This window comes from Myxocyprinus asiaticus, chromosome 6 (genome assembly GCF_019703515.2).
Source record: "Myxocyprinus asiaticus isolate MX2 ecotype Aquarium Trade chromosome 6, UBuf_Myxa_2, whole genome shotgun sequence".
NCBI classification, from domain to species: Eukaryota; Metazoa; Chordata; class Actinopteri; order Cypriniformes; family Catostomidae; genus Myxocyprinus; species Myxocyprinus asiaticus.
The window spans coordinates 19677300-19701858 of NC_059349.1; the positions used below are offsets into that span (position 1 = coordinate 19677300).

General features: G+C 38.6%; 1 protein-coding gene across 3 annotated transcripts in view; it reads right to left on the reverse strand.

Annotated features, from left to right (window-relative positions):
- Positions 1 to 24559, reverse strand: part of LOC127442441 (CMP-N-acetylneuraminate-beta-1,4-galactoside alpha-2,3-sialyltransferase-like) — a 109694-nt gene that overhangs the window by 32231 nt on the left and 52904 nt on the right. For all 3 annotated transcript variants that reach the window (XM_051700493.1, XM_051700492.1, XM_051700491.1), the window contains 5 exons: positions 15115 to 15207; positions 11151 to 11245; positions 7625 to 7688; positions 6275 to 6370; positions 5956 to 6142 (listed from right to left, as the gene is read on the reverse strand). In XM_051700493.1, coding sequence (XP_051556453.1) covers positions 5956 to 6142; positions 6275 to 6370; positions 7625 to 7688; positions 11151 to 11245; positions 15115 to 15207 — 535 coding nt within the window. The remainder of the gene's footprint in view (positions 1 to 5955; positions 6143 to 6274; positions 6371 to 7624; positions 7689 to 11150; positions 11246 to 15114; positions 15208 to 24559) is intronic.

Here is a 24559-nt window from a genome sequence, read left to right on the forward strand (position 1 = left end):
CTACACTTGGGCTCAGTATTGCATCTGCCCAGGGACTGTCGATAAGGAACACAAGGCCAACAAAGAGGACATCTAACCATCATTACTCATCACACCCACAGATAAAACTGTTCTCATTCTCATGAACTGGCTCATTCATCAACTATATTTACCTGACATACCTCATTCCCAAGCACACTCTCACAGCACACTCGGTTCATCGTTTTTTTGGATTATTTTGTTTTGTTTATTTTGTTATTGTTTGCTTCATGGACCATTTGAGTTTTGTAAATATGTTTGTAAATAGTTGAATATACTTATGGAAAGAATTTCTGTTGTCATTTGGTCATTCATACACTTTATTTCAGTTTTGATATACACTGTATCCATTTGGATATTTTGCAGAAGTGATCCCCCCTTTAATTTCTTATAGCAGGCCTGGTTAAAAGCAGCCAGGACAGTTATACAGGTGCATCTCAATAAATTAGAATGTCGTGGAAAAGTTCATTTATTTCAGTAATTCAACTCAAATTGTGAAACTCGTGTATTAAATAATAATAATTCAATGCACACAGATTGAAGTAGTTTAAGTCTTTGGTTCTTTTAATTGTGATGATTTTGGCTCACATTTAACAAAAACCCACCAATTCACTATCTCAAAAAATTAGAATACATCATAAGACCAATAAAAAAAAACATTTTTAGTGAATTGTTGGCCTTCTGGAAAGTATGTTCATTTACTGTATATGTACTCAATACATGGTAGGGGCTCCTTTTGCTTTAATTACTGCCTCAATTCGGCGTGGCATGGCGGTGATCAGTTTGTGGCACTGCTTAGGTGGTATGGAAGCCCAGGTTTCTTTGACAGTGGCCTCCAGCTCATCTGCATTTTTTGGTCTCTTGTTTCTCATTTTCCTCTTGACAATATCCCATAGATTCTCTATGGGGTTCAGGTCTGGTGAGTTTGCTGGCCAGTCAAGCACACCAACACCATGGTCATTTAACCAACTTTTGGTGCTTTTGGCAGTGTGGGCAGGTGCCAAATCCTGCTGGAAAATGAAATCAGCCTCTTTAAAAAGCTGGTCAGCAGAAGGAAGCATGAAGTGCTCCAAAATTTCTTGGTAAACGGGTGCAGTGACTTTGGTTTTCAAAAAAACACAATGGACCAACACCAGCAGATGACATTGCACCCCAAATCATCACAGACTGTGGAAACTTAACACTGGACTTCAAGCAACTTGGGCTATGAGCTTCTCCACCCTTCCTCCAGACTCTAGGACCTTGGTTTCCAAATGAAATACAAAACTTGCTCTCATCTGAAAAGAGGACTTTGGACCACTGGGCAACAGTCCAGTTCTTCTTCTCCTTAGCCCAGGTAAGACGCCTCTGACGTTGTCTGTGGTTCAGGAGTGGCTTAACAAGAAGAATAAGACAACTGTAGCCAAATTCCTTGACACGTCTGTGTGTGGTGGCTCTTGATGCCTTGACCCCAGCCTCAGTCCATTCCTTGTGAAGTTCACCCAAATTCTTGAATCGATTTTGCTTGACAATCCTCATAAGGCTGCCGTTCTCTCGGTTGGTTGTGCATCTTTTTCTTCCACACTTTTTCCTTCCACTCAACTTTCTGTTAACATGCTTGGATACAGCACTCTGTGAACAGCCAGCTTCTTTGGCAATGAATGTTTGTGGCTTACCCTCCTTGTGAAGGGTGTCAATGATTGTCTTCTGGACAACTGTCAGATCAGCAGTCTTCCCCATGATTGTGTAGCCTAGTGAACCAAACTGAGAGACCATTTTGAAGGCTCAGGAAACCTTTGCAGGTGTTTTGAGTTGATTAGCTGATTGGCATGTCACCATATTCTAATTTTTTGAGATAGTGAATTTGTGGGTTTTTGTTAAATGTAAGCCAAAATCATCACAATTAAAAGAACCAAAGACTTAAACTACTTCAGTCTGTGTGCACTGAATTTATTTAATACACGAGTTTCACAATTTGAGTTGAATTACTGAAATAAATGAACTTTTCCACGACATTCTAATTTATTGAGACAAAACAAAAATGATCAGCTATTTATAAAACTAGGCCTAACAGCCGAAATAACATCAATAAAATTGGCTATCATGCAAATCTTATACAGCGACCAGGGAGCTACTCGCCATCCACGCAGATGAAGAAATGAACCGCCAGGGTCTCGTACACAATTTATTTGTTTACAAGAGGATAAAAAAGAGGGCTTATTGAGAGAAAAGACGTAGTCATCAGCAAACTCAAGACACTGTACATTAGACGTTACATTGTGATGTCACTTTTATCTTCAAGGGATTGTCCCGGGATGTGTGTGAATGCAAGCACAGATTACGGGAAAGCATTTGCAGTGTGAATGAACAAATTTTGCAGTCCCAGAACAGTTGCTGGAACTAATTTTCCCAGGATTAATCCTAGGATCTCAGTGTGAAAGGGACTTTTTCTTGCCACTGTAAATCTGCCTGGACTGGTAGTCCAATCACTAAAATGATGATTTAAAAATCTTTACAGCTCAGATAACACATTTTTTGCACAGAAGAATTAATATAAGCACTTTAACAACACATCTCTGCTTTTAAAACCTCTGGACTGCCTTGCCACATAGACTTCCACAATAAGCGCATTAATGTAAACACAATTTATACAAACTGTGGTCTGTGGTAATCAACAGACACCACAGATGATGTGAATAAAGCTCAGCTTGTTTTAAACTCAAAGTAAAAAAAAAAAAATATATATATATATATATATATATATATATATATATATATATATATATATATATATATATATATATATATTTATTTATTTAAGGCAGAAAAGACTACTTTCTAAAAGAAAAAGTAATATACTTTTTAAACAAAACTGACATTTAAAGGAAAGTCAACCAAAAAAAAAAAAATTGAGTGAGTGAGAATTCAGGTAAACAGTAAGTTTTTTTTTCAGCATTGTGAAAGCATCCATCTACTGTTCTTTCAATACAAACTGAAAAGGCTAGCATTCTTTCCACCTGCGAGTATTCACAATGTACAAAAGAGCAGCAGAGTAAAAAATACTTCAAAGCAGCAAGCAGCCATTGTTCAAAGTTACATCAGTCTGACCCTTTGAGATTAAGAGAGTGAGAAGTTTAATGCTATCTGAGGATTACACTGAAGTCTAAAGCTACATGCCTTTCTAAAGCGAACTGCCCACTCATACCTTTGTGTTCATCTTAGTTCAGGGAAGGCGAATGAAAAACATCGCCACACAATGGATCTCAATCGCTGCTGTCACTGCTTGCACAAACAAAAAGCTTTTCTGCCTTGCCACCAGGTTTCTGCGATTAAAGGAAGGCATTTATATTTTGGCGAAGTAGTGGCAACTTGACCACAATTCACTCAACAGGAGTTTCATGCTGATGATATTTTTAAAGATATGCCGTAAGACCTAAAAAAGGAATGAAATTGGATCGCAGGGAATGTATTTGTTTTTTAAACATGAGATGAATTGTATACTGTTGTTAAAGATACATTGTTTGATAAGATTGTGTGATTTACCATTGTGATGAATGCCTGTTATTGTTTTGAGAACTCATTATTCAAACATCAGTGGTACGTGTGGAGTGCGCAAACTAGATAAACGCTTAGTCAGGTTTTCAACGGGCCCTAAAATACCATCCCTTTAACTTGCTAGCGAAAAATAAACATGTCCAAAGTTAAACTGTTTAAGAAGGGAACGAGGGAATGCGTGAGGCTCTCGGAGGCCTGATGTTGATCTAGCGAGAAGAATAAAAGTCAACGTCATTTTTCATCCATAAGAATTCACAACAGTGATAGGTTTCATTTGTCAAGTGACAATCGGTTAAAAAGCCACTTTAAACATGATACTCTTACAACCTAATATACACACATGGGAGGTCACAAATAGACTAGCTGGATATAAACATCTTTTAAAGCTGTGGCTGTCTGCCGCTGGAAGAAAAATAATCGTGTACTAGATTTTTACATTTTGTAAAGAAAATGTTGTGAATTTTTTAGCATGTTGCTAGGATGCTCTGGATTGTTTCTAGGATGGTGCTAGGTCAAAGGAATCCATCTTCAAAGTCTGTATGATACTCTTGTCCTTAGATATGGCTCTCGTCCCTCCTTCAATGTAAGTCTTTTGGAAAATAGTTAAGTATGATAGCTTCGAAAAGTAATAGATTCACCCTTCTCACAAAGCAGCACAATCTGAAATATAATTCATGTCTGTAGCGCAAACAAGCAAAAGCAGAATGAAACAGGCCTATTCAAATCTGGCCCGTTTGAAATTTGCGTGAGGTTGTCAGTTGTCTTAGGGCTTTTCACACCAAATGCGTTTTGTGTCTGATTGTGCCGTTTTTCAATTGTTTTCCTATGTAAACTTGCGCTAGACTGAAGTCGCGCCAGGTCTTGATGTTTTTACAGTTTCTCGTGTAGGAGCGCTGCGTTCTTAGACGCTTTCAGAAGTTGTGCTACAAATAATCATTACCTGTCATTTTGAAATGGTCAAGAACTAAAATTATGGACGACTGACAAGTGTGAGTTTGGAGAAACAAAAGTTCTATTCATTTATTTGGTCAAAAAAACTTTGGATTTGAAAAGCCAAAAGTTGAAATCATTGCATCTATAACAAACTTCACTGTTATTTTTTCTTTTTCTATTTGGCCCACTTGTCTACGAAGTTGAACAGCCCTGCACTACAGCTTTAACTTGTGCCACAATATTTGTAGACGGGCAATGTTTAAACATCCAAGTACCTACCAATTGTATTCCAGTAGAGCATTAACATTTAATTTCCCACTTATTGGTTCAACCTAGATAAAAAAAAAATAAAAAAAACTCTAGCTATTTTGTTACCCAATAGGGTGCTTTTCATCAGTCTACGTTCTCTGAATACTGTTTCTAACATTATTGCAGACACACTGGAGCTTTCTTGACCCCTCATTTGCTGAAGGAAATTCTTCCTTCCATGAGATCAAAGCCAATGTATCAGAAGCCAGAGGGCAGATCAATTATCTATGTCCAGCTTGTTACGATCAGATGTTCAGACAAATCCGGCCCTTCTCAGAGGTCAGCGGGGTAATCAAATAGCTCACTATTTTTCTTCCTCTGCCGAATCTCTTGCACATTGACAAATGTCACCATGTAAAAATTCCAGTGCTGGTCCTTGAAAGTCCAGCAGCTGTGTTTGTCGGGAACTCCTGAGGCACACTGCTGCCAGGTTCCCACTTCACAATGGTGGCCAATAAGCAAGTGTGCTGCTGATGAAGACAAGTATATTTGAAAAAGGAGATTATGGAGGAAACCACACATGCTGACCAATGCCTTAACCTGGTGGAGCCACATTTTCATGACAGACGACTAGAAAAAGGAAAGATGATGTCCTTGAGTAGACAAGCAGGCCAATTCCAGAGGGGAACAGAGTGCTTATGCTTGCTCTTTGTGTGATAAGAAATGGGATGGAGTCAGAGTCATTAAAACTGTGTGAGATAAGAAGAGAGCTCATTCTGTCGAGCCGACCCTTCTGATTAAGAGGCTAATTCACTAGACGTCAGTAAAAACCTAGAAGGAGATGGTTTTACCACCCGCCCAAAGTCCTTGAACAAAAAATTAACTATTCCTAATCAAAATCCTTTAAACTCAAAAATTTCTATGCAACACTTTCAAATTTGTTAGAGGGCAGCAGTAAATGAGCACTCTAAATTCATGTGAGGTTTCAAGTACAATAAAAGGGACAGGAATTAAAAATCTTAGTCTTAAAAATTCTGTGCAAGTCCAAGGTAGTGCTGAATAAGAAACAGGCATGTGAACATGTCAGGTAAAATCATGCCCTGCTTGCAACACAAATGAATATGGAGAAAAGTTTAAAGGCAAAAACAGAAGAAAAAAAAATGAAAGTTTAATGAAAGCAACAAGACAAGTATGTTCCCACACTGCTGCACTAGGTCTTACCAGTTTCTCTTTGAAGACCATCTGCCTCAACCATTTAAAGTCAAGAGGTTTGAAAGCAGAGAAGACAAAGAGGGAGTCCTTCTCATAGCGCTCAGGCTTTTGGATGGCCCCCTCGGGATAGGTTATCCTCAGAGTGGTCTTACTACCTACATCTCTGGTGTAACCACTCACTGGGGCCTCATTGAGTCTAAAGAATGAATGTAAAATGTAAAAAAATCAGATGAACGTGCAATCGTCTGAATTCATGTCTAAATTTCTCCCCTGTGTATCCATGTATTTAATAGCACAATGTGACTTTGTTGATGGTGTGCACACTTACCTCACCACAACGTCATAGTCATCGATGCGGGAACCCAATGACTTGTTGCTAAGGATGCCGCCATTACCTACTACTATACATCTTTTACAACTCAAACTGCAAAGACAAATGAGAAGACAAGTGTAATTCCTCAAAAGCCCCCTAGATATTTTTCCAATCTTATTCAGCATATTAAGAGTGCCAGAAGACCGGATGTTGCCTTATTTCCATTCTATAGTTTTTTTTATTTAAACAGCCCAGTTACAAATCAGGTCAAGTAATACACAATTAAAGCTTTTCCACCATCAGGCCAAAACAGTTACTATTGCTGAATCATGTCATTATGTACCGATCTGGGCTCATTGGCATGGTTTCGGTTTTTCCACTGTGATGTGGCAAAATGGGGATTAGAATCGACTGACTGTGCAAGTGACCGTGAAGGCAGTCGAACAACGGACACCATGTCGCGGCTAGGACATGGCACAGGTATCAAATGCAGGGCACGTTGATGCAGTTCAGGTGGCAGACAGTACACACAAAAGTTAACAAGGTTTTTCCCTTCAAGAATGAACAGAGGGACGTTGATGAGTTTTGCAGGTTAGTGTATGAAACTGGTGTAACTGTGCAAACTGAACGATTAGAAACTGCTACGTTTATTATGCAATTTCTCTATCTGTAGCATTGAATGGGCTTCATTGGCATGGCAGAAATTTGAGCAGCCGGGGTCGTAGCTTGGCCAGATGTCGAGCAGCAGTGTGAGTACCACCACTGAAAACAACTGTTTTTAATTTTAGAACGTGCCATGTCATCCATCAGACACGTCTAGTGTGCGACCCTCTTGAGACACCACTTACTAAAAGTGTTCCAACAGCACAGTTCTCTGTCCTGAGTATGATTAGCTATCCGTACTGAGAAATATGTGCAAGGAACGGTTTGTAATCATACTGTACCGAACCGTGCACAAGTAGAAATGCTACTGGAACCTCATCGTGCTCTGAACCGTTTGGCCCGATGATGGAAAAGCACTTCATGTAAAAGCAAATGTATTTCAGCTAACATAGAGTACATACATTGCCACAGCTAAGGCTGCCATAACTATGTCCTAACCAGGCATAACGCAAAAACGTACATTAATGTGTAGCGGGATTTGGATCAATGAGATTGCGATTGGTGCAGGGTTAGCCACCAATATGCCACAGAAATAGAAAAGCGACAGACAAAATGTTGCTTGTCACGGTCGCAGTAGGTATGGACATACACTCAGATTTACATGAAAAAGATGGCTTTTATTTTATTGCACCAGGTTAGAACACAGTATAAGGCCTTTAAGCAAATTTAAGCACTTTTCAGAGATGCAATTCAAAATCTTACCTATCCAAATTTGGACCCAGTCCATAATTATTTGTGGCAGTTAATATAACATCTATGATTCTTTCTGTGGAAAAAGAATAAACAAAGGGCCCATGAACAAATGGTTAAGGCCCTTATCTAACTCAAATGATTTTATTAAACCAAACATTTACACTCCTGGTGGTCTGATGGGGGAACATGATTTTATTATGCACCCTGAGGCTCCTGGAAGTTTTATTAGCAACTGGAAATAGGTTACCGACACTGGAAAAACTAGCCTGTAAAAGTGGAATGTCATCTGCAAACAAGCAAAATTCCTTTGACAAAGACTTCAATTTAATGTTCTCCAACGCTCTCTAATTATTTCACCTTGTGATGTAAATTTACAGTGCTGTTTGGTCATTGTGATCATTCCTCTGATACCCTCATCGGCATTCATGGCAGCCACAATTGTGATGTCTGATATCAGTGAAGACACCAAATTTCCTAGTAAGGATAGCATAACTGTCGCCCACAGAGTCCCTCAACAAATCACTATCATACTATAAAAAGCCAAAGACGGGAAAACAGCCTAAACGACAAGTCAAAGGGCACAAATAACCATAATTCTATTCTGAAAAACAAAAATCAAGAGGTTAAAAGTAAACCTCTTTGGGAGGTCTTCTAGGCACTTTGCAGTACTTGTGAGGTGCCAAATCTACATCTGTACATAATTCTTCCTTTTTTCCTCATCCGGTGATTTGAAAGTATCTCCCCTAATGACTACCATTACAGTTTCTGACAACAAAGAGTTTACATGTGACATGATCTTTTTAATTTGCATAGGCGCTATGTTATTGAGAGTCAAATGTACTAGGACATCCTGTGGTTTGGATTAAAGCGAATGGTTGTGATTACAATACTGCATCATGTGAGAACCTTCTGTAAATGGATTCTCCCTCCTGAACAGTGACAGTCAGTATAGTGTGAAAGCTAATGTAAGAGCTTGAATTCCTGTGAAGTGAAGTATTAACCCTAAACTGTAACCTTAATGATCAAAAAGCATAAGGGAGCCGCCGTCATTGTTTGGACAAAGCGCTGACAGCTTGCATCAAGCATCACTACTGACTGCATAAACAGAGGAGACCACACTGGAATAAGGGAGGGACGAAAAGTCAAAAATATTAAGAGCAGGTTTCTCAACAAAATGAGAAGAGCAATAGGTTCTAACTGTTCTAAGATAATGGGTAAACATTTCATACGTGTATCACTCTTGGCAGTTTAAACAAACGAGCCACTCACCTTCAACATATACTGTTTTGGCAAGGGAAATATGGCTCTAAAAATATAGTGGAAACGGTTTGGTGCGATAAAAACACTGAGAACATGAAAGGCTAATGTGCTAGAGGCTGCTATCACAGAAATTTCTGGAGCATGACTTTTGAGAGCATTATTTATTGCGTGTCAGGTAATGACACATTTCCTTCACTTAATGTTTGTCGAGAAGCAATTTTGTTTAAAAAGTAATCAAACACTTAAATGACCCGTACACTTAAACTACTTAAACAACAAAATTCAGAGTGAGTATTAGTGCCTGACGAGTAGCTCTTAAGGACTCTACCAATGAGTCAAGTAGTTGAAAGTGAAACTTCATCCCGTGTCACTGGAGATATTTAATAAGCTACTTAATACTGTTAGACACTTAAAGGCCAAACCTACTGTCAAAACAGCCGTAATGGCCTTAATTCTCCTGTCCTTAAAGGATGTTGGGATTACCCTATGGTTGACATCTGCAATGCTTTGATTTAATGTTTTTTACTGAGGGGGACGTAATCAAGGAGAGAAATCACAAAGTCGTAGGTGGCCACAGGGATTACTTGTATCAAAATTGGTAGTGAAAAAAGAAGACATCTATTTTTATGCTTTTCTTATCCGTGACTCAAGAACCTTTGTCAGGCTCTATTCAAGAACCACACGTATCACCTATCCAAATGAATAAAGTTAAAAGCAAAGACACGCCACACTCACGATCCGTGCAGAAAACAGAAACCAGGTGTAATATAAACATGGGACCTACTCTTTTGAAAGTTTTCATGTGTGTGGACAAGGCAGCCCTTAACCGAACACAAAGGTTACATTCAGCGTACCCTTATGTGCTGGAACATTTGACAATGTGGTGAAATCTAAGATGTAATCATCTTTTCAGATAGTTGGAAAAAAAGACTTCAAGCGGACAATGGTGGATTACATTTAACAGCAATTGGTTTCAAGAAATCATTGCCTTATCTAGACACAGCCTACCGTCTTTCCAAAAAGGTCCCATTCTTTTTTATATATTTACACAGCACGTGAAGAATAAAGTTACTGTTCTTGGCTGAATAGAATAAATCTCCCACATCACTGAAGCAAACATAAAATGTTTTAAACAGGTATTGAAGTATCAGAAAAAAATTTCTTATCTTGCTACATTACTGCTAAACTGTACATAACATTTAGCCACGTACACAGCAGGATTTAAATGTTCAAAAGAATCCCCTAAATTACTTTTTGACCAAAGTAATACAGGTGACAAGAGATGTAATATTTTCAGCCAATTTTTTGTAAATTTTTTAATCAGTTCGAGAGTGAACACATTTCCCTCTAGGACTACTGATAGCGCATTGAGCAATCAACCTTAGAGTAATTGCGTTCACGTAAATAAGGGTGAGACCGACTCTGAGATTGCATTTTCTCTATAAAATTACATTTTTACTCCACTGACGGTTAGGTTTAGGGTTGGGGTTTGGGTTAGGGTGTAGAATTAACAAAATCTGCATTCCTGTTGATTGTATTAAATTAATGACAATAAAAAACAACTGGCATTTGGCAAAACTCTGTGGACATTTCAGCTCACAAGTACTCATCCGTTTAATAACACTTCCAGCTCTGGCCACTGGTGGCAGTGCTTCGAATTTCAGTATACTTAGACCAATGTCAGCAGCAAAACTTTCAATCTACTGATACTGAATTTACGATGTGATCAATCTGCGTCGACACTGACTTTGTTTCGTTTATGATACTTAAACTGCTGCCAGGGTTCCCACATCTTTTGTCCTATCAATTTAAATTACTTATCCATGGCTTTTTCAGTTGTTTGGGATTACTTGACAAGGATTTTTAAAAATAGTTTTATAGAGATATAACCCAAGCATAACTCGAAAAATTCACAGTTGAGTGCATAATTTTACACACCCCTTTTAGAATGTACAAATATATATTTAGTACTGCCTTTCAGAAGTTACATAACAGATGATCTCAATTTTTCAGGAGCGAATTTTTGATGTAGAATACGGTTGTCACCCCCATAAAACTCTAAGTGTACAGAAGGGGGCACTTGATTGGATACTTGCCACCCTTTTATACTCCTGTATTATCTACAGGATGCTCCATCAGTGACATTTCCTTTAAGCCAATGGAGAACATTGTTGTTAACCATGCTTAGAATATTTTCTCTCACAAATGTCCTTCACATTTCAACAGAACAAAACACTGAGAATAATAATATTAGAAAATGGTTAAGCATACTGACCTTGCGTTTTGAATCCAAATGGAGGTAAATAGTTGCTAACTTTTGCAAGCCGCTTAAAGTTTCGGTCCAGAAACATGGAAGCTGGCTTACTAAACCTGCAAAAAAAATAAACACAATAAATATCATAAAATACATAATAAATATTATATACATCATATCATATTGGTAATGCATTATAAATATATATATATATATATATATATATATATATATATATATATTTTTTATTTTATTTTATTTATTTTTTTTGGTGCCCTAACAACATATAAATTGACAACAAATTCCTGTCCTGGACATTAAGAGCCTTGTGAGTCAAAAGGAGATTTTGTCTGTGAGACATCTCACCTCATCTCTGCTTTGCTCTATGGTTTAAATTTAAGACAGCATGGCTGAACCAGCACCAATCAATCACAAACCCAGGCCCCTGTTCACCCTTTCACAGGCAGACTCAGGGGATACTCTACCCGGAGACCATTTCCCAGGAAACACCCCTCTTATGGCTAGATGTGAAGCTTCTGGAGGCACAAGCACAAGAATGAATGCTTGTGCCTTTGACCCGCAGATCCTCACTGTCATTTCTTATGTACTCCGCCTGCTACTAAAAGGGCATTGCTACAACAATTAAAGCAATACAAATTGGAAATTTCCAGGAAATGGAACATTAAAGGGTCAGTTAAAGGGACCTGAAAGTTCTGTCATCATTTCCTTGCCTTCAAGTTTTTTGAAACCGTATGACTTTCACTACCATTCTCTCTCATTGCATCTTTTTTCCATACAATGAAAGTGAATGGTGACTGAGACTAACATTCAGCCGATCATCTCCTCTTGTGTTTCATGGAAGAATGAAAGTCATACAGGTTTGGAACAATATGAGGGTGAGTAAATGATGACAGAATTTTCATTTTTGGGTGAACTATCCCTTTAACAGGTCCCAATAGTTATATTTTTCAATATAAGATCCCTTTCAGGTGTTTTCCTTTCATTTAATGGTTTAATTTAATAAGAACCCAATAAATCTCAGACAGCAGAAGCATTTCCCACAAACATGCAGTGAATACTGCCTCTCTGCTGCTTCTGTAAGTGTGACCACACAATGGATGTCTGTTTTTATGGCCCTCCCAACTCAGCAGGGTTATTATTCATTTACAAACATGGGGAACTTGCAATTTTTTCAGGGTTTTATTCCCCTTCTTAAGTCTTTTAGTTTTAAGTTAGCAAATTGCAATAGATTGGTTGGTGGGCGACTAACAAGGAGAGCTTGTCAAGTGGCTGAAAAAACAATCAGGTCCCCTTAAGAAAACTTAAAAGACTAATCATGGGTCAGTACAGAGAATGTACGGGTCATTTAAAACACAGGTCCTGCTTTTGGGAAGAAAAGCAGCAGAACCCCTTTCCTCAACATAGCAGCACAAGTTTGCAACCTTCATAAGTCCCATTAAAGGGAGTGGTTTAACAAGACAGCCTTTTCTCTAACTGAGGACTCCATTTGCTTTTAAATCACTCCAATCCACAAAAATGGCAAATACATGGGGAAAGTGAGGACAACTGAAAAGAAAAAAGTAAATTGAAGAAAATGTCAAAGACCAGTGGCAGGAAATTGATGTGAGGAAATGAATGGGCTCGCTATTGGCAACTGTCTAACCAACTTTGATAAAAGTGTGTCTATTTCATGTACTTATTGCTTAAGGACAGGGGATGTCTGACAGTGTCAAGAAAATAGGAAAAACTGTCACATCAGACCCTCTCCTTATATCACCTGATAAAAGCAGATGAAGCAAGACCTTGCCAACACAAACTGTGATTAATTAACTTGTGGGGTGCGGGCTAACTTGCGTTATAAATAACTGGGTGCAAGAGCTTCGGGACCAAAGACAGACAGGGGTCTGCTTGTCGTAAAAGGTGTCCTGAACAGGAGGCCTGTGCACATTGTGCTCATTTCCTCACAGCTATCTCTCACTGAGGGCTGTATTTTCATAACCGCCCGCTCAAGTTCACTCACAACATTTGATTTTAGAGTCCAATACAAACAGTTCTGGGAAAGGAGTGGAGGTGTTGAAAATAAAGTGGATTCCAGGGGTAAGTCATAGACTGAACTAATAGAGGGCTGGGATCACTTCGCTTCAAGTGATTTGCTATACTGTGCTGTATATTCGGGGATCCCATAATAAAATAGAATTGCGAGGGAGAGATAAGGAATTGCCCAAGTGCCAATATGTTGCACATCCTAGTGAGCTTGTCCCTACCCAAACACTTTTTTTTTCATTTGTGTTAAGCAGACGAAAGTCATACACATCTGGGATGGCATGAGGGTGAGTAAATGATGAGAGAATTTTCATTTTTGGGTAAACTATCCTTTTAAGAAAGAGGCAAAACGCAAAAAACAAACAAACAAAAACCTTGTACAACTATTTGATTTCAATTCAATTTCCAAATTGAACATTACTTGTCTAAATACTTATCTCTGTTTAATACATCCAAAACTTACAGGAATGTTTTGACAATTCACCATGGTTCTGGAAATATCTAAACTGAATCAATATATCCTGAACATCGTTATAAATAATTTAGCTTGTAATAGAACAGCTCAAATATTTGTGCTGTAATGATTTTGGCAGCCATGCCTTTTGCCCTCAAAATGTAACAACAGAACCTGGATCTGTCACTTGTGTTAATTGAAGGCACATTGTAGACACTGTTAACACATATGCTTTTAACAGGGGGGACTGTTAAAATGTCTAGGGCATCAATTTAGTCATTGCTCTGTTTTGTAAATCTCTTGGTGCTTATGCTGACTCTAAAGGACATGCAAAATCTGCAGCAGCCTACAATTTTCATGACCAGAACTTATCATTCTTGTGGTAAGATTTCTTTATTCTCTCTTCTGAAATTAATATTTTTGTTTTGACAGTATTTGTTTAAATCAATCCAGGACAGCCATTGTGACTTTGACTAAATATTGTTTTTGCTATTGTATGATAGTCGCTAAAGTCTTTTCCAAAATAATCTTGCTTGATTGGTGGAAAAGCTATTTCTAAACAATCTTATGGCGATGAGAGAAGTATCCATGAACAAACCAAACTGTAATTCAGAATGTTCCTCACTTGTTGGGCATGCTGAAGTGGAATAAAGCCTTATGCTAACAATGGCTGTTCTCCACCAGGAGAATTACCCTAAAGTTGAAGGAACAATGGAATATGGATGCCGTCAAAAATGGAAACATCCATCAAAGGCGTGTGACATCATCGAGGGTCGCTGAGTGTTCAGTGACATCACTGAGTGTTGCTGACCACTCTTGAGGATTTAGTCGAACCGAAAAATTTGACTCATTACCACAGTGGCACCACTTGACAGGTCTTTTCCCTTTGACTGCAAAAACAGAACTACTGTCCACTTCCATAAAAAAGTTACAACAGGCGCATTGTGTAGCTCAAAAACATGAGGAATTGGTTGTTTGTTGTGGTAGATCACAAATTAACAAAGACAGAGTCAAAGATATAAGTCAGAGATATTATGAGACTGGCCTAAGGGGCTTCGTAGCTGAGGAATGACATAGTGTCTCTCGATTGGTGAAAGGCGCAAAGTGGAAACCAGGGATAAGCAAAACTCTGAATCAAACACATGAGAAACTTGAGGATGTGGCTGGTAAATCAGGGTTAAACCAGTAAATCTCTTGCAAAGCTTTCTTCCTTTCATAAAGTTTTCACTTAATTCTCTGGACGACAGAGTGTGAAATAAAGCCTGCCAGATCAAAAACAGGTTTGAAGAAGGCAAAACACAGCATTCTACCAAGGCCTTTGTCTTTTTCCACCCAAACTTCCATCCCATTTGCCATCTTCAATTATCCATCCTTTGTGGAATATGAAATGTCAACGCAACCACAACTAGCATTGTGCCAATTCACGTAAGCAGCAATGGCCCCATATGCAAATCTTATTTACTTTATACATAAAAAAGCAGTTCATACTTTGGATAGATAGCAATCATTTTGGCAGCAGCATATCCAGGTTTGCAGGCTCCATCACTGAGGTTTCCATACTTGTACACCAACTCTGGAGGCCTGTGGACACAGTTAGGGAGGAGAGAAAAAGGAGGCATTAATTTAACTGGACAGGACTATAAACGTTGAAACTGACAGCAATATAGCGCAGCAATATAATTCTGAGACAAATAGTTTTTATTTAGTGTGCAACATGATGGATTACTTCTAGAGAGGGATGTGATGGATTACTACACAAAACTTTGTTCAGTTTTGATGGTGTTAAGTAAAATATTCAAACAATTTGAATACAACAATTTGCTGCATGGACAAACTGGTTGTTACAAACTTTTCTTGTAATGGTTGATGTAATGTCATCAGACATGATCAATAGATCCATTTGAATTTGAAGCCAGACCCCTTTACCCCGTTTTTGTAAAAAAAAAAAATATATATATATATATACACACCCACACATATACAGTACTGTGTAAAAGTCTTAGGCACATAAGATGCTTCAAAAGCATTTGTCTTAAGATGGTTATTTACATCTTCAGCTTTAGTGTGTTAATAGGAAATAGAAATGTTAGACTCCCAAACATTTCTTTTGCAAACAGAATAGAATAGAAGAACAGGGAGCCCTGCAACAGATGGCATGGTCCCCACAGAGCCCCCCACTGAATATTGAGTCAGTCTGGGATTAAAGGAAGAGACAGAAGCAATTGAGACAGCCTAAATATATAGAAGAACTGTGGCAAATTCTCCAAGAAGCTTGGAACATCCTATCTGCCAACAACCAAGAAAAACTGTGTCCAGGTGTACCTAGGAGAATTGGGGCTGTTTTGAAGGCAAAGGTGGTCACACCGAATATTGATTTAGCTTTTTTTATGTTTACTGGACTTTGTATGACATTAATTGATAAATGAAAACTATTTATGGCATTATTTTTTGAAGACATCCTCACTATGCAACATTTTTCACAAGTGCCTAAAACTTTTGCACAGTACTGTATATATACAGGGTTGGGAGGGTTACTTTTGAAATGTATTCCACTACAGATGACAGAATACATGCTGTAAAATGTAATTTGTAACGTATTTCATTAGATTATTCAAGGACAGTAACGTATTCTAAATACTTTGGATTACTTCTTCAGCACTGGTAGATTTTTTCACTTGTTTTGACTATAAAAACTCTGCCAGTACAGTAAGACAAAATACACATGTTAAAAATACATTCTCTGAAAAACCTAAATCTGTTGTTTCTAAAACAAGACAAATCAAACTGATGTTGTTTTAAGGATTTTTAGATATTTTTACAGGAAAACAATAAAAAAAATTATCAAGAATATGATTTTTGGCCTAATATCAAAGGTCTTATTAGAAAAAAAGAAATTATGATCCAACGTGAATTTTCTTGATAAAAAAATATGATCGTGCCTGGTAACGTGCATGTAAAATGGCTAGAAATAGCATTTTAGCTTAGCATAAAGCTGACAATTTACACAAGGTTTATTTCTATTTCTTCTGCTCCAAACTTACTTCAAACTTACTTCTCTGTCTGCTCGTATGAATGTAACACATCATAAGAAAGTGTTTCACCGCTGTTCAAATGCACTTTGGATCGCATCATTTATATGTATAAATGTTTTCCATCTGAAAGGACTAAATATTAAATGAAACAAATGACAATAAAATGCAAAGTAATCTCTTCAGTAATCAAAATACTTTTTGAATGTAACTGTATTCTAATTACCAATTATTAAATTGTATCTGTAGTGGAATACAGTTACTTATATTTTGTATTTTAAATACGTAATCCTGTTACATGTATTCCGTTACTCCGTTACCCTGTGTGTGTGTGTGTGTGTATATATATATAAAATAGCAGAAGTATGTAAAGGTATTTTTTAAATGCAGTATACAACTTTACTCCTTTGCATTCCTGCATAAAATGCAACAGGAGGTTGTAAAAATACTGAAATATTCAGAATTCCTTTGAATGGATGGGGGCAGCTGACATGCCCTTAACATCAAAATTGAGCAGCATCATTAATTTTCTGCAGTACACAATGAGAACAGTTCAAATAAACAGGTGAGAAGGAGACAGGTCTGAATCTAAGAGGCCAGCAGAGACAGACCAAAGATTGGAAGGAGGTGGGTGAGAACGAACAAATGTTGGCTGGACCACCTTGTTAAATGACGAGTCTGAATAACAGAGTACAATTCAATCAGACTCAAGAACTACTTTTCATCTTTTCTGAAGATTCTCCAAGAGTTCCCACACCTTTTGGCCAATGAAATTCCAAGACTTTCCAGTCATGTACGATTACTTGGATAAAATTTGTAAATCCATTAAAGAGATTCCTGGGGCAGCAATTTGGAATCACTAGAAAATCACAGCCTGTGGCAACATTTTTGTAAAAACAAAATGACATGCATTATTTCACGTTTGGCTGCAGTTTCCCAGTGATATGTCCAGTGGGGGGTGCCAAAAGCAAGCGAAATGGTGTCATAAACTGACAAGGTTTTTAATGTGAATATTAGATAGTGGTTTTAATGAGTAAAACATACTTCCCTAAAACCTAACCAATTGTGATCTCATGAAATGACGTAGATGCAAAACAGGCATCATTAACATTAACCAACACCTAAACCTATACAATAGTATCCAAAAACAAAATAAGACATTTTGTGTAAGCACATTCCCTCCATAAGCACATTTTCTGAAGCAACCATGTCATCTCGTGTCACTTCTGACAATTTCGTCTCACGTGTCAGCTTTCGTGTTTGACTGGTCTCGAACCGCAATCTTCAGAGTCAAATATCCAACACTAGGTGAGCTACTGGCAAGGCTAATCACACTGGATTAAGTGTGCAAATATAGGTGAGTCTGTAATGCAAGTGTTAAAATAGATCATTTTTCAAATTATACATTATAGTAAAAGTGTTTCGATATCATAAAATAGCAGTATGCGAGTAATAGTGTGGGGGAAAAAAAAGTGTTTGTAAAGTCACAATCAGCTGTTGTAGTTGTGATTTGTGTTAATGTGAATAAAACACACAGCTGTTGTAGCGCCTCTAGTGTTTACTTCAACAGGAAACTGTGACAAAATGTGGAACGTAGCATGTAAGAGTCCGTTTGCAAATATATAGTTATAGTTATGCTCATTCTATGAGACCAGGTTGGAATTTTTACCAGCAATTGGAATTCTTTTCAAAAAAAAAATCCTGAGATTTAAATGTGGCTTAATGTAGAATTCAACTTTGAGCCCTCATGCAGAGCATAACTAAAAAAATTTACTTTCAGCTTTGAAATACCCACGAGTTAATGTCTGGAAATCACAATTTTAAAATTCCGTAATATTTCCAGGTTTTTCATGACCATGGGATTTGTAATATAAAAGAAAAAAATTTGCAAACTTCAGATAGCTACCATGAAAAAACGTCCGTGTTCCGTGTAACATCAAGACACATTGTCCTACACTAAATGACTTTTCACCAGTCAAAATTAAAGCCACAAGACACTTATTTGCCGAAGCCTTCATTTTGATGAAGTGGTTGGCCCAATGGGACAGTGTTGTATTTTGCCGCCATGACAGCTCAGAGTCTTTAAACACCAGAGTGGATTGAAGCCAGGGGAATGATGAAGTGCACCACACAGACAGATGTGCTCAAAGCGTCAATGAAATCTAAACTGTCGAACGCTTTGCTTATTGTATGTGTGTGTGGTGTAGATGGACATGCCTTCTCTGATGCTCAACAATGAGAGATTAGGGTGAGGTGAGTGTCTGAGAATTCAGGCGCTTCAAAGATGAAATGTAAACATACACCTACCACACACAGACCTGCAATATGTCACACCCTAACACCTCACACAAAGGCACTGAAATAGATTGCTTAAAGATACGCTAATAACACTGAAGGGGTCAAAATACTTTTCTGGTACCCTAGATTTGCATAAAAAAAAAAACAACACCATAATTTTTCTTAAATGACAACCGTTTTAAAAGGCTTTTCTAAAAACTTTGTTACATTGTGCGGGGAAAAATGGATTTAAAAGATGCATTGCAGGTGATGTAAGCAGAACACATCTTGAGCGAAGAGGCCATCTTCTATTTTCAAAATCTATCAATTTAAAACACTGTTAAAAGGCACAAACATTTTTTTCTTCTTCTATATATCTGCACATCCTACAGTACCAGCAGGGGTCTCATTTACAATTCCTGTTCGTTGTGCAATGGAAAACAAATTTGAGCAAAAATACTTTTTTTGAAAAGCAGATTCTTGCAAAGCACTAGCTATTATTGATCCTTTTAGGATTAGGGACATATATTTAGGCAGAGGCTATTTGTACTGAGTGCAAATATTGGCAGATACTATTTGCACCCCTAATTAAATACTATCATAATGTATAGGGGCATCACTGCAGCATGTTTATTGTGTTTATTTAGAGTTCCACAGACCTAACCTAACCTTTATCACCCTGGTATTTTGTAGTAAAATAATAGTAACCAAAAAAATTAACGTGGTTACTATATTAACACCATATTACTGTAGTAACACCATGGTTATTTGCATTAAAACTATAGCTTCTGCCAAAAAACATGGTTACTACAATATTACTTAATTAAAACCTTAGTTAATTTTACCCGGATCAAACCTTTCTTTCAACTACCCGACCTTCACCGTGATCAAATCACTGCAAGGAAATCAACCTTTATATAAATATTTATTACTATAAGTAGTATTAAAGGTAATATTAAGGGTGGAGACAGGAAACAGTTTGTGAAAAAGTACTACAAAAGGCGGAATCGAACTCGGGCCGTCCGCATAAAAAAAGCAGATCCACACAGTTGTTACATCCCACTGCAGCAGTCTGTGTTTTCACCAGACTACTGGAGTGCAAATAGCCACACTATGTGTCAGGTGTTATTTAAACCTAGTGCAACTAGTCACTCCGATTTATTTATTACAAAACTGTCTGCAATACTCAATTCTGATTGGCCCACCCTTTGCAGCTATAACAGCTTCAACTCTTCTGGGAAGGCTTTCCACAAGGTTTAAGAGTGTGTTTATGGGAATTTTTGACCATTCTTCCAGAAGCGCATTTGTGAGGTCAGACACTGATGTTGGACGAGAAGGCCTGGCTCGCAGTCTTCGCTCTAATTCATCCCAAAGGTGCTCTATCGGGTTGAGGTCAGGACTCTGTGCAGGCCAGTCAAGTTCTTCCACACCAAACTCGCTCATCCATGTCTTTATGGACCTTGCTTTGTGCACTGGTGCGCAGTCATGTTGGAACAGGAAGGGGCCATCCCCAAACTGTTCCCACAAAGTTGGGAGCATGGAATTGTCCAAAATCTCTTGGTATGCTGAAGCATTCAGAGTTCCTTTCACTGGAACTAAGGGGCCAAGCCCAGCTCCTGAAAAACAACCCCACACCATAATCCCCCTCCACCAAACTTCACAGTTGGCACAATGCAGTCAGACAAGTACCGTTCTCCTGGCAACTGCCAAACCCAGACTCGTCCATCAGATTGCCAGATGGAGAAGCGTGATTCGTCACTCCAGAGAACGCGTCTCCACTGCTCTGGAGTCCAGTGGCGGCGTGCTTTACACCACTGCATCCGACGCTTTGCACTGCACTTGGTGATGTATGGCTTGGATGCAGCTGCTCGGCCATGGAAACCCATTCCATGAAGCTCTCTACGCACTGTTCTTGAGCTAATCTGAAGGCCACGTGAACTTTGGAGGTCTGTAGCGATTGACTCTGCAGAAAGTTGGCGACCTCTGCGCACTATGCGCCTCAGCATCCGCTGACCCCGCACTGTCATTTTACATGGCCTACCACTTCGTGGCTGAGTTGCTGTCATTCCCAATCGCTTCCACTTTGTTATAATACCACTGACAGTTGACTGTGGAATATTTAGTAGCGAGGAAACTTCACGACTGGACTTGTTGCACAGGTGGCATCCTATCACAGTACCACGCTGGAATTCACTGAGCTCCTGAGAGCGGCCCATTCTTTCACAAATGTTTGTAGAAGCAGTCTGCATGCCTAGGTGCTTCATTTTATACACCTGTGGCCATGGAAGTGATTGGAACACCTGAATTCAATTATTTGGATGGGTGAGCGAATACTTTTGGCAATATAGTGTATATATATATATGTTTTTTTTATATGACAGAAAACTGACCATTTTACCCAAAATGTGTGTGTTATGCGTATTTATGCTCATTAGAGTATCCCATCATCCCTCTCATGTCACCTGTATTAAAATAATTTGCGAGTCGATTCTCCTGTGCACTGCGTGTGGTGAGGAACGCTATTTTAATGATGCGTGCAGTTGCTGCCTTTGCAGAGCGTTCCAAATCGCTCTCTTATGAGGCTCCATTTCAGTAAGGATGCTGCCATAAAGGACAGCTGCCTATGTAGGCAGTGTTTACACTGTCACAAAAAATCTGATTTTTTACTCACATCTGACACAGATTGGATACTGTTGCACTATTTTTTCGCTTCCGATCTGAGACACTTCCAAATGTGGTTTTAAATCAGATACATATCTGATGTCTGGACTTATGACCTGCATCTAAATATGTATATCCGATTGCCCTTGGCTTTTACGGCGTGTTCTTATGAAGCAGACGCTCACACAAAAACAAAAAAATGAAATTTTGTACCCATTCCTTGTCGTCAAATGTGTGGATGGTCCCACCACTCATGACTTCTAGGTAAGCCCTATTCAGATGGGATTAGTTTATATGAGGACATGGGGTAATATAATAATTACCAGAGCTTCCAGTAATTTTTATTCTTTGCGAATCGGTTATGTCAGTAATTTGTCAGGACTTTTCCGGACTGCACATTTCCACGCTGGTAAATATTACAGTGTTTTACCTAGTCAAAAACGGCCTGTAAAATTAACCCCATGTAATATGTATCCCATGCGAACTGCCCGCATATCTGCCCTTTAAATATAGCTGTTTCTAAAAGTTTCCATTTCTGAAGTGGATGTTGGTCAAGAGAAGACGACAGAAAATGTACAGTGCATCCAGAAAGTATTCACAGCGCTTCACTTTTTCCACATTATGTTATGTTACAGCCTTATTCCAAAATAGATTAAATTCATTATTTTCCTCAAAATTCTACAAACAATACCCCATAATGACAACGTGAAAGAAGTTTGTTTGAAATCTTTGCAAATTTATTAAAAATAAAAAATGAAAAAATAAAATGTACATAAGTATTCACAGCCTTTGCCATGACACTTAAAATTGAGCTCAGGTGCATCCTGTTTCCACTGATCATCCTTGAGATGTTTCTACAACTTGACTGGAGTCCACCTGTGGTAAATTCAGTTGATTGGACATGATTTGGAAAGGCACACACCTGTCTGTATAAGGTCCCACAGTTAACAGTGCATGTCAGAGCACAAACCAAGCCATGAAGTCCAAGGAATTGTCTGTTGACCTCCGAGACAGGATTGTATCGAGGCACAGATCTGGGGAAGGTTACAGAAAAATGTCTGCAGCATTGAAGGTCCCAATGAGCACAGTGGCCTCCATCATCCATAAATGGAAGAAGTTTGGAACCACCAGGACTTTTCCTAGAGCTGGCCACCCGGCCAAACTGAGCGAACGGGGGAGAAGGGCCTTAGTCAGGGAGGTGACCAAGAACCCGATGGTCACTCTGACACAGCTCCAGCGTTTCTCTGTGGAGAGAGGAGAAACTTCCAGAAGAACAACCATCTCTGCAGCACTCCACCAATCAGGCCTGTATGGTAGAGTGGCCAGACGGAAGCCACTCCTCAGTAAAAGGCACATGACAGCCCGCCTGGAGTTTGCCAAAAGGCACCTGAAGGGCTCTCAGACCATGAGAAACAAAGATTGAACTCTTTGGCCTGAATGGCAAGCGTCATGTCTGGAGGAAACCAGACACCGCTCATCACCTGGCCAATATCATCCCTACAGTGAAACATGGTGGCAGCATCATGCTGTGGGGATGTTTTTCAGCAGCAGGAACTGGGAGACTACTCAGGATCGAGGGAAAGATGAATGCAGCAATGTACAGAGACATCTTTGATGAAAACCTGCTCCAGAGCGCTCTGGACCTCAAACTGGGGCGAAGGTTCATCTTCCAACAGGACAACGACCCTAAGCACACAGCCAAGATAACAAAGGAGTGGCTATGGGACAACTCTGTGAATGTCCTTGAGTGGCCCAGCCAGAGACCAGATTGGAACCCGATTGAATATCTCTGGAGAGATCTGAAAATGGCTGTGCACTGACACTCCCCATCCAACCTGATGGAGCTTGAGAGGTCCTGCAAAGAAAAATGGGAGAAACTGCCATCCAAACATAGGTGTGCCAAGCTTGTAGCATCATACTCAAAAAGACTTGAGGCTGTAGTTGGTGCCAAAGGTGCTTCAACAAAGTATTGAGCAAAGGCTGTGAATACTTATGTACATGTGATTTTTTTCATTTTTTATTTTTAATAAATTTTCAAAGATTTCAAACAAACTTCTTTCACGTTGTCATTATGGGGTATTGTTTGTAGAATGTTGAGGAAAATAATGAATTTAATCCATTTTAGAATAAGGCTGTAACATAACAAAATGTAGAAAAAGTGAAGCGCTGTGAATACTTTCTGGATGCACTGTAAGATATGGGCTTTAAAGCTTCAGATAACGCTGGTTGTTGCATTTGGACTGATGCATGTTTTTCTCAAGCTTTTTATGCTGTCGAGTTTATTTACCCATGTGAAAGAGAAACAAGCATTTTTTGATTATGATTTGAGCAGAGTGAGTGAGTGTGGGAAATTATGTTGAGCTCCGCGTTTCAGAACTTAAAATTACACAATGTGAAGTGATTGTCCATATTTTTAATTCAAGTGTGTAATACCAGATTACAGGCTTGTTAATGTCACAAATTCTGTTGTATTTAAGCCAGATATTCCAATCATTATTTTTATTTTTTTTTGTAATTAACATTTTTTATTGATTCAAAAAGAAAGCACAACAGAGAAAAACACAACATATACACACCGAATCAACATTTAACACTCATTAACATCCCTCCCCAAACACCAACCCCCCCCCAAAAAAATAAATATATATATATATATATATATATATATATACACACATACTTAAACTAAACATCTCCCTCCTCATCCCTTCCCCTAGAGTCCTCCAAAACTGCCAAATACCTACCCCACTTCCTGAAAAATAAGTCCTCCCGCCCCAGCCTTCCATCTATCATCCTCTCATAAGCCGCCACCCTCCCCATCTCCGCACACCACTCTGGAAATGGTGGAACTCCGTCTGACTTCCATCCCCTTAAAATAATTTGTCTACGATCATCACGCTAGTCAGAACCCAATTTTTTATATATTTGTCACCCGAATTTATAACTTCCCCATCGCCCAAAATGCA